Here is an 11453-nt window from a genome sequence, read left to right on the forward strand (position 1 = left end):
CCCCAAAACAAAATCAAGACTTTGTAAAAGAGCATAATAGGACCCCTTTAATGGCTGGAATTTTTTTTAGTAAATTCACCTGCAATTGGCAGTTAATGAAAATGTTAACTGATATACTATTATAGTTTCTAATTAATATTTTTAATTAATTTAAATTTTAGTTACAGTTTCAGCTGTTTTTTTTTTCTTTTTTATTAGTTTTTTCTTTCTTTTTTTCCCGTTAATTGTCGAACTTAATCGAACTTTAATTGGTTATTTTAATTTTAGTTAATTTAGTACTTTAAATTAAACTAAATTAGATGTTGTCTTGGCAACCAACTGAAATAAAATAAGTTTAAGTAGTTTTTTTTTATAGTTCATTACATTTGGCTAACGTTTGTTTATTTATTTATTTTTATTTAATGTTTCTTTATGTTTTCAGTTTTAGTTAACAATAATAACCCTGAAATGAACAATAAAGCAAAATACAGTTTAATATCCTGTAATTTTTGTGTGGCAAAAAAAGTTAATTTTGGATCTTAATGTCAGTGAGAGAGTGAGTAAAAGCAGGAACCAAACGTGTAGGTGCCCTTTGAGTTGTGTCACTATCACTTGCTTTAGTATGGGAGCAGTAGTTGACATGAAACCAACACCAGTCATTGTAATGCTGTATATTCTGAGCTCTTCATGCTTTTTGTAATAGATCAAATGATCTAAAGGACTTGCAGACAACAACCATTGTAGCAAAAAATGAAGATTTAGGAATTCAAACAATGTGCAGCAACTCTATCAGTGACTATTTAATGTGTTTAAGGTATTTTATACAATCATAACTTTTATAAACTGCATTTTAAAAGTGTATATTAAAGTGCCCCTATTATGCCATTTCCAATATTGCCTTTCATGCAGTGTGTAATGTAGCTGTATGTGATTGTAAACGATCTGCAAAGTTGTAAAGCTGAAAGTGCACGATAAATAAAGTTATTGTCTCCCAAAATTCTAATCTCGGGGAGTTCAACGCGGGATTCACAAATCGCTCGCTGTTGAAAGATGGATGGATGGATTTTTTCTATAGAGCGTTCAAAATACAGAACTATTGAAATAGGCGTATCGTTTCCGAAATGCGCTGCATACGGTAGACCAATCACAACAGACTAGGCCATCTGACCAATCAGAGCAGAGCAGGCTCACGGAAAGGAGGGGTTTAGAGAGACTGAATCTTTGAACTGCTTCGAACTAATCGTTTAGGAATCGCTAGAAAATGAGGTGATATTAAATGCATATTTTGAGAAAACGAAAGCGTTTTTTGACCTTGCATGCATGTAATCCTATTGTAGGAGACTCCCAAAACAATATTAGGACCGTAAAAATGGCATAATAGGGGCACTTTAAAATAAACATGATGATCAAACAGTTTTAGGTCTAGTTAAAGCATCAAATCATGCAGCATATGTATGCAGTAAACTACAATAAGATAACAAATGCCTAGTAAATGTGTTAGCAAAATGTAGCACAAAATCAGTAGTTTTTAAGTGCCAATGTCAAAACCAACTGTATTTCTTCATGCTGTATTGTTATGTACTTTTTCTATAGTTTGTGTGTTTAAAGTACAATAGGAAGTGTATATATTATTTTTTGTTCTATTTATGTGTGATTTTTTTTGATAATAAAGAAAATGTAAATATATTATCATATATTTCTGGATTTAAATGGTCATAACATAAAGTTAGAGTTTGTATTATAACATGGACTTTTTTCCATTAGACATTATTGTCTGTATTTGTTAACGTCTATTAACTGTTGGTTAAATGTTTTCATATCAGCTCCAAATGCTTTATAAAGTCAATGTGTTAATGAAGATTCAAGATCCCCTAATGCTCAGCAGGGCCACCGACGGCAGTTTCACCAGAATGTACCACGACGTAGACGGTTATATCCTCTCGTTATGACCACTTAAGTCCTATATGACATGACAGTTACTCAATTATTATGGGATTTTAAGCAATTATAGAGGATTGTATTCAGGTAACTTTTTAGATATTATCTGAAATTATTATGCTGTAAGTTTTCTTTATTTTCTGTTGCAGTGCAATATGTGTTGTCAGTTTGCATACTATATATAGTCTTGAAACTATACTTTAGCTTTAAGAAAACATTTGTGCTACTATATTTTTTAAAAGAATCAATCATTGCATACTGTATGAGCCTAGATGTAGCTATCTTAAGATAAACTACGTTTCTACAGATTTAGTTCTGCTGTATTTGTCAGGAATTGTTGAGCTTATCATTTTAGTGGGCATGTTTTTTTTTAGGTTTGTGATAAATATTGTATATTTTGTAAATAACCTCTCAGGGTTGTTGCTGCAGTAGGTGTTTAGTTAATAATTTCCCAAAATGTGACCAGTTATTGCTTTCATATGACCATGTTAAAGAACCGTCTTCAACACCTGTGTGTCTCACTGTCACTTTATGCACGCTTTGCACCTGAAACGCTCAAAATGGATGAACTTTGACATTTGATTTACCTTGTAAAATCTTTGTTTTACGGTTTTTAATGCTGGAAACTGTCTGTGTTCCTGGTAGCATGGTTGGAAAACGCGACAGGGATTTAACCGGCAGAATAAATCTGAACTAGGTCATTTAACCGCAGATGCGATTTGTTATCGCTATCCAGGAAAATGTCAGGAGACTCAGAATTAGGATTCACTGAACATTTATTTAAAGTTTTGGTGATTGGAGACCATAAAGTTGGGAAAACCAGCTTTGTTAAACGATATGTGAAAAATCTATTCTACGAGGAGCTGAAAACGACTATAGGTGTGGATTTTTCCATGAAGGTGATAGATTGGGACGGTCACACACGGGTCAGATTACAGCTTTGGGATATAGCAGGTAAGTCTTTATTTAAACCTGAAATTAGTATAATAGAACTATTAGGTTGTTATTTTAATAGGTCATAATAGATCATCAGTGCATAAAACTCTAATAATGTTGATGTATATGAGAAAAAGAGCATCAGGAGCAAAATAGGACAGAAATGTAAGTTTGACAAAAATAGTTGTTTTTTTAGTGCCACTGGTCCTCATAAAGGGTAATTATCAACCATTTAGTGAAAGTTTTACTTTCAGATTTATATTTATTGACTATAAATCTCCAGGGAAGAAAAACGTCATGCCGTAAGATCTGAAATAACATAACTGTAAACTGGTCAGTTTTTGTTTCTCTAAGGCTAACTTGCATCTCAAAGGCTAATTTGGTGCTTTCTGATTAAAGTGTTTTTTTCTCGTTTATTTAGGTCAAGAGCGTGTAAGGGGACTGAACCGCGTGTACTTCAAGAGATCCAGTGGTGCACTTGTTGTGTATGATGTGACAAACGGGTCAACATTGGATGGAGCTCTGAACTGGAAAGATGAACTCGATGGTCAAGTAATGCTGAAAAATGGGCGTCCGATCCCTGCTGTTCTATTGGCCAATAAATGTGATGAGACTAAAGTGTGCCGGAGGAATGCCTCTCTTCTGGAGAAACTCTGCCAGGAGAAGGGCTTCATTGGATGGTTTCAGACATCAGCAAAGGTGACTTGATTATTATTGTGCTATTTCCATATTTAGACCTATTTTGGATAAGAAACAGGGGTCTTTCAATCCTCACCCAACCAGTGCCCTGCCTCTATGCTTTTGTATTAATTACATATTTAATATAAACTTAATTAGTTTTTTGTTTGTTTTAACTAAACATTAAACATGTTTTAATGTTTCTGAAAGAAGTCTCTTCAGCTCACCAAGGCTGCATTTATTTGATCAAAAATACAGTAAAAATAGTAATATTGTGAAATATTATTACAGTTTAAAAGAACTGGTTTCTATTTGAATGTATTTTAAAATGTAATTTATTCCTGTGATGCAAAGCTGAATTTTCAGCATCATTACTCCAGTCTTCAGTGTCACATGATCCTTCAGAAATCATTCTAATATGCTGATTTGCTGCTCAAGAAAAATGTCTGATTATTATCAATGTTGAAAACAGGTGTGCTGCTTCACCTTTTTGTGGAAACGGATACGTTTTTTTTCCAAGATTCTTTGATGAATACAAAATTGTAAAAAAAGTTTTAAATAGAAATCTCATATTACATTATAAATGTCTTTACTGTCACTTTTGATCAATTTAATGATCAACTGCAGAATAAAAGTAATAATTTCTTTGGAAAAAAAATCATAACAGTAATGTATCACGATTTCGACAAAAATATTAAGCAGCAAAAAACGGTTTTCAACATTGATGGTAATAAGAAAGATTATTGAACACAATTAGGATCATGTGTCACCGAAGACTGAATTCCTGGATATCAATATGTATATTATGTTTTTTATGAAAATATTGTTTATAGTTTTATAAGAAATTGTATGTTTTAGCTACTATCTATAATATTGCCTATTGTATTATAAGTGTATAGTAATGTCACGTCTACTATTCCACTTCTGTTTCATTACTTCAATGGAGTTTTGTGGTTTTGTTTGCGTTTTAGGAGAATATCAATGTGGATGAAGCTACTAAATTCCTCGTGAAGCACATTCTCCAAAACAATGAGGAATCAGTGAAAGAAGAAGAGCAGAACATGCAGATCAACCTGAAGCAGCAGTCAAAGAGCAGCTCTACCTGCTGCTGATTCACAATCATTTTGCAGTTTGTATTTTTTATATATTTCATTTTATTGTCAATGATTAATACTCATCTAAACATTTTGAGGGCCACGAACAAGTGCATGTTGAATGAGTTTCATGCTGAGTATCTAATAAATACCTCTGCGGCGATGTGTCTCATTTCCCATGCTAATCTGCTACATGCTCACGGGTTATTAAATACATCAGCATGGAAGGAGACTAACCAGGAGCCGCCGTACACACTTCAGCCTACAACATTTCAGGAGTGAACAGAAATACTGTCAAGATGCCAAATTCATTATATTTCTCTCTGCAGAAAGCAGCGTGCACAGAGACATGGCCTATATTTTCATATAGCCGTCAAAAGTTATAGGAGAGAATGTGTTTGAAATAAAAAATAAATCTAATGAAGTTAGACTGATGAAAAATAAATGTAGCTTCAGGATAATACTCCATATTCCATCAGGGCTTCTGTGTTACAAAATAAACTTCTCATGAAGCATAAATGAGTAATGCTGTGCCTCAGATCACAAGCTAATATACCTCTCCTTACATTATTTGACAAAAAGTGGCAGAATTTCCATTTCTGTGCATGACTTCTGCAAACTTTAGTAACTGAGAAGCCCAAAACATTCACTAATCAAGCCCAATTCCCCGCTCTATTTAATCAAGTTTGTAAAATGATCAATTATTTAAAATATAGAAGAGAAATATGCCTCATACAGTGATTATCCAGGTCAGGGGAGCAGTCAAACACAGCATGATGCACAGCTTCCGTACACAGTGGTTAATGTCACAGAAATAGGAAGCCGTTCCCAGCGTGACCCAATTTTGCCGCGCATTTTTGAGTGAATGTGAAGAACTCCGGCGTTCTGATGCTCCCCCCAGAGATCTGGACTATATTGAGCAAACAATACTGCGTTCAAGCCTCCATAGCAGCCTCAACTCACTGTAGGCATCCGCTGCCAGCATATTCAGGATTCTGTGAATGGAAAAGCAGGTTTGAACAGGTTTCCAGAGTTTTTTGTAACTTGTCACACAGGTCTGAAGGTGCGCCGTTCACCGCGTTCCCCCAGAGGCGCCAGAAATGTTCCTGTCTCGGCCGTAAGCGCTTCCCATCTGTTAGCACTTCTAGACAGGTTGTACAGGTGTAGCGCTTTTACCTTTTCTGGCAGATTTCCATGCTAGTATTGTGAGAAAACAAGAAGGCACTGTTGAGTCAGAATGTTGTTGCTGAAGATGAACTGTGATTCAATTAAAAATGTATTAAAAAGAGAATTAAGTAATTTGCTCAATAATGAGAACAGGGTTATAAAACTATGAATAAATTATTCTGTGTAAGTTTTGGTGAATGAATATGCTAATTTCAAAGTTCTAAAATAAACTTTTAATTAATTAAAGTTAATTTAATTAATTTAAATATAAATTAATTAAATTAATTACTAATTTAAAAAACCTTAAAATTCAACATACACTTGGATTTTCTTTTCTTTTTATTTGTTAATTTATTTTAAACTGCTGTGGCAATGTTTCAGTCATTGTGAGACTGTATATTTATTGTACTATTGTACTATATTAAACACTATGAAATGTGACATTAAAACACATAACATGCAAACTTAAAAAAAAAGTACTCCCCCTCTGGCCATCCAAGATGTAGATGAGTTTGCTTCTTCATCAGAACAGATTTGGAGAAATGTAGCATTACATCACTTGCTCATCAATGGATCCTCTGCAGTGAATGGGTGCCGTCAGAATGAGAGTCCAAACAGCTGATAAAAACATCACAATAATCCACAAGTACAACACCACTCCAGTCCATCAATTAAGGGCTTGTGAAGTGAAAAACTGTTTTCACATATTTTGGCCTGAAACAACATTTAAAGTTAAATTGCCTTAATGATGAATTTGTTTCTTACCAATATGCAGTTTTTTACTTCTCAAGACATTAATTGACTGACTGGAGTGGTGTGGATTACTTGTGGATTATTGTGATGTTTGGACTCTCATTCTGACGGCACCCATTCACTGCAGAGAATGTGTATGGCATTTTATAGTTTTTCTGTTCAAATGACTAACATTTCCATTTTCTGTCTGTCAATAATTTGCTGACTAATCTCTCAGTTGCTTGGACAGTGAGTGGACTGTGGTGGTCTCATTCTGGTTCATCGTGTGAACGCTGAGCCTGAAGGCAGGTTTTTGCTGACATGGTGTGTATAGGAGGGCAGATATTTTTACTCTCCCATCTGTTCCGCACCGTGCCGTAGTTTTACTTTGTAGCGTCCTTGGTGTGCGTCTAGGGATCTGTTCTACATACCACTTATTTGAGCCCCTCCGCTGCAGTTGTTTACAAATAATGTGGAGTGAATTCATCTGTCCTGATGAAGCCTGAGAACCTTTATTATTGATCTTAACACATGAAACTTTTAGCAACTCTTTGGTGCTTTGTATGAAATGTGACTGATTCATGCTGCTTGAAATGTTCAGCTCTAATGGATGCACATGCATTATAACTGTTTCTGGTTGCATTTGAAGTGGATATTTTGCTTAGAGGAAAACCATCGAAGACAAAGTCTGTGTCCTATATACTTCAGACCTAGTTTCAGAGGCTGAGTGAAAGAGTGTTTGCAGGAAATCCTTCAACAATAAGCACAAAAATATTGTACATGAATAATACATTTTAAAAAATTCAGAATTCTGCTCTTTCAAAGTTACTTATTCTGGTGGTCTCACAATTTGAAATAATTATTGCATTAATGTCAGCCAATGAATGTCTTTTTTCCAGTACAAATATCTAAACTAGATTTTGAAGCTTGTTTTTTGAAAAATGTATTACAATTAAGTGAGTTTAAGCTTAAAACAAAAAAAATACCTTGTTTAAAGGTATTAATAAACGTTACTATTTTGAATTAAGATTATTATTTGCTTACCTCACTGACAGATATTTTTTCTTGTTTTAAAGGAATAGTTTAACCAAAAATGGACATTTGCTGAAAATTTACTCACCCCCAGGCCATCCAAGATGTAGATGAGTTGTCTCTTCATCAGAGCAGATTTAGGGAAATGTAGCATTCCATCCCTTGCTCACCAATGGATCCTATGCAGTGAATGGGTGCCGTCAGAATGAGAGTCCAAACAGCTGATAAAAACATCACAATAATCCACATGTAATCCACACCACTCCAGTCCATCAATTAACATCTTGTGATTTAAAAAACTGTGTGTTTGTAAGAAACAAATCCACCAAGATGCATTTTTGTGTGTGTGAAGAACATTTCAACAATCTAAAGAAGCTGTTTCCAAATTTTTGTGGAATGGAAAGATTCCATGGATGTCAAAGTTTCTTCCTGGAACCATAAACTCCAAAACCTTTATTTTAAGAGTGCATGTGATATATTTTAAACATTTAAAAAATTGTTTGCCAAAATATCCATGAATTACTAAATGAAGGCCAAACTGGTATCTGTGGGGTAAAGTGTGTCAGTGGCTCTGTTCATAATGACAATAGCTTTCCAGCAAATAAATACTGTTACCATTGGTCTGTTGTCAGCGCTCCATTGAATTGTTTTCTGAATGTTAAACCTTTTCCTGTCTGGTTGCGAGGTCATTGTGAGAAATTTTCAGCAAAATAAGCGCTCATAAATTGTTCACATATTCCATAAACCTTCCCCTTTATGCAAGACACAACTTACCCTGAGCAAACTCTGTCATGGGACACAAGAGACTGTATTTGTGTGCGATGGGTAAAGCGGTGGCTTCATATGAGTGAGCAGATGGCTCTCATGGAGAAGCGGATGATCACTGTGCTGACGTACAGAGCCTGAGAATCACACAAGGAGAGGGAAGCTGGACAGAAGAGAGTCCACAGGACACACGAGGAGCTGCAACGCAAACCAAACATGACCTTTCTGCAAATATGTTTTTGACCTTGACAAGTCTGTATATGTGGGGTCCACATTGCAAATCTGTGATTTTCATAAACAGAAAGAAGTTTTAGGATTAAACTAATTAAAAAAAAGTTTTAACATGAAGACATTTTTTCACTTTTTTGGCAACACTTTACAAGAAGGATCCATTTGTCAATATTATTAACTACATAGTTGCATGAACCTGAACTTAAAAAATATTGTATACTAATACATTGCATTTAATGATCTTACTTCATGTTAATGTCAACGTTTACTAATACATTCTTTAAAAATCAAAAGGTGATCTATAATTTGTCACTATCAGTGTTACAAGAAATGTGTCTACACTATATCCAAATACATTGTATACACAACTGTATATTATTATTATTATTATTAGTATGCATCACAACTGTTCGTTAATATTATTGTTACATTTGTTTCTATAATCTCCCTATCATATAGGCTATTGAAAGGCTGTGGAAAATATCTACACTACATTCCATGTTTATTCATATATCTGTCTTTGGTTTCGGTACCTTTTTTTTCTGTTCTTTTTTTGTTGTTGTTGGTGTTGTTTGTTCACTTTTCTGTACTCTGTCTTGTCTACTGTAATTTTTTCAATCAAAAAAAAATCAAAAAAAATCAAAAGTTGAATCTGATATTATTTAATGGATGTTAGCTAACATTAACTAACAATGAACAGTGCTTTTAAGATGGCCATTTGTGCTGTAGTAAATTAATAGTTTCTCTGAATTGTTTTTCCTTAAAATGCTTTTTTTTTTTTTTTGCCACAAGAGACATTGGTAAAATCAAATAAATATTTTACAAGATTTATACCAGACTTTATATTTATACTAGCCTATTTATTGTAGACTTTTTAGACTCTAAACTAATCGCAAAAATACATTACTTAAAAAACAAACAAATATTATTAAATATAAGTAATATTATTGTATTAATTATTTTTGATAATAATAGTAATAATAATATTTAAATATACTATAGTTTTGTATATTCCTATACAAGATTTATATTGTATTTATAAATATTTACCTATATTGATTAAATGTAATCATATATTATTATTATTCAGTGTATACTAAATTAAAACTGAGCAAAGCCATTACGATGGATGATTGCCTTAATCTTCATCATAATCATCATTTAATGGATCTGAGCTATTATGAACTAACAATCAGTTGTATTTTTATAAACTAATGTTAGCAAATATTAATAAATACTGTAACAAATGTATTGCTCGTTGCTGGTTAATGCATTAACTAACATTAACTAATGGGACTGTTACTGCTGCTCTCAGATAGTATTGCTGATGATGCTATAATTAAGGCATTATCTCTTATAATATAGAGATCGTGTTATTTTCATTTAATATTCAACATATGAATCACCTCATTCATGTCAATGCTGATTTGGGATGTAAGAATGATTATGGCTCCATCTAGTGGGTGTAACACAGACTGTCCTCTAATTCAGTTCTGCTTTCAAGGAGGCCAGTGTTTAAATTAATAGTTTACCTGACTGATTTGTTGCTTAAAATTAACCAAGTTTGTTGTTTGCCCATAATGAAGCAGAAATGGTACAATTTCAAATGTTTAAAAGTATAGTTTAAGTTTAAAGTTTATTTTAAAGCCATTTTGATGATAATGCAACCAATATACAAATCACAGTATTTGGATCCACTATCCAAAAACACATCATATACTGCAGTTATTATGTATGCACAGTATTATTTAGGATTTTGTAATATTTTCTGCATAGACAGTAGTGTAGGATTGAAAATTACATCATTAATCTCCTGAGACACTGAGAGGAGACCCTGGAGACTGTGTGTTACTAAGCATCCGGAAACAGCAGCCGTGTCTGCCACAGGCTTTATTGAGAATATTTTGTACCCAGACTGAGTCCCAGACGACCTGAACAACCAGTACTGTAACAGAGAGAAAGCTGTTGAGTTAATTAGTTATACTGTTAACGGCACTCTTTTCTAAAACATTTGAGTATAAATGTATATGTACGGTTAAAGACAAAATTATTAGCCCCCTATAAAATATTTCATTATTATTATTATTTTTTTTCAACACAGTGTTTCTAAACACAATAGTTTATTTAGGAAGCTAGGAATGTTAGTAATACAAATAGAAACAAAATTATAACCAAGAATAAAAAAGTCTACAGGTCAAAATTATTAGCCCTCTGGTGTTAATAGTCAATGGTGTATCCCTTTTGCTTGATAACAGTCTTTAGTCTTTTGTTGTAGTTCTCAACAAGTTTCAGGCATGTCTCCTGAGGAGTCGCAGTCCATTCCTCCTTAGCTAATCTCTCAAGCTCCTCCAGATTTGTTGGTCTCCTAGCATGGACTCTGGTCTCCAGGTTGCCCCACAGATTTTCTATTGGTTTCAAGTCTGGGCTTTGTGCAATACTCCCACTGCCATGTTTCACTCTGGAGACAGTGTTCTTTGGGTTGAGCGCCTGTCCCTTCTTACTCCAAACATAGGCAAGATCTCTATGGCCTAAGAGCTCTATTTTTGTCTCATCTGACCAAAGGACATGATTCTAGTATACATAGTTTTTCTCCAGGTTGTCCTTCAAACTTCAGTCTTGGAGGTGTCTCTTCTTCAGAAGAGGTGCTTTTCTTGGTTGGCAACCTCGCAGTAATATTATTGGATTATTTATTTTATATTGATTCCATATAACCGTATTATTATTGAGTGTACTAAAATAAATCCGATTAAAGCCATCAGGGTGGGTGCTGCCCTCATCTTCATCACAATCATCATCTAATGTTGGAACTGTTGACTTTCCTGAAGGTTATTTTAGACAGCTGCCACAGGCCAAGCGCGCTGATCCTGAGTCAGTGCGCCGCAGCGGCGTCTCTCCCGCACA

General features: G+C 34.1%; 1 protein-coding gene across 1 annotated transcript; it reads left to right on the plus strand.

The window, feature by feature from the left end:
* The first annotated feature begins 2657 nt into the window (after nt 1-2657).
* LOC107710409 (ras-related protein Rab-32-like) lies at nt 2658-4643 on the plus strand. Its single transcript, XM_016515178.1, has 3 exons — nt 2658-2871; nt 3275-3552; nt 4503-4643. Exons 1-3 carry the CDS (start codon nt 2658-2660, stop codon nt 4641-4643), a joined length of 633 nt encoding a protein of 210 aa, XP_016370664.1.
* The last annotated feature ends 6810 nt before the right edge of the window (nt 4644-11453 follow it).

Source organism: Sinocyclocheilus rhinocerous, unplaced genomic scaffold (genome assembly GCF_001515625.1).
Source record: "Sinocyclocheilus rhinocerous isolate Xijiao unplaced genomic scaffold, SAMN03320098_v1.1 scaffold927, whole genome shotgun sequence".
In the NCBI taxonomy this organism is placed as follows: domain Eukaryota; kingdom Metazoa; phylum Chordata; class Actinopteri; order Cypriniformes; family Cyprinidae; genus Sinocyclocheilus; species Sinocyclocheilus rhinocerous.

What these genes read in the sequence shown, in the direction of transcription:
- LOC107710409 (XM_016515178.1), top strand. Translation starts at nt 2,658, where the DNA reads ATGTCAGGAGACTCAGAATTAGGATTCACTGAACATTTATTTAAAGTT. An exon ending in ACAGCTTTGGGATATAGCAG is followed by an intron (nt 2,872 to 3,274) that starts GTAAGTCTTTAT and finishes TCGTTTATTTAG; the next exon opens with GTCAAGAGCGTGTAAGGGGA. An exon ending in GGTTTCAGACATCAGCAAAG is followed by an intron (nt 3,553 to 4,502) that starts GTGACTTGATTA and finishes TTTGCGTTTTAG; the next exon opens with GAGAATATCAATGTGGATGA.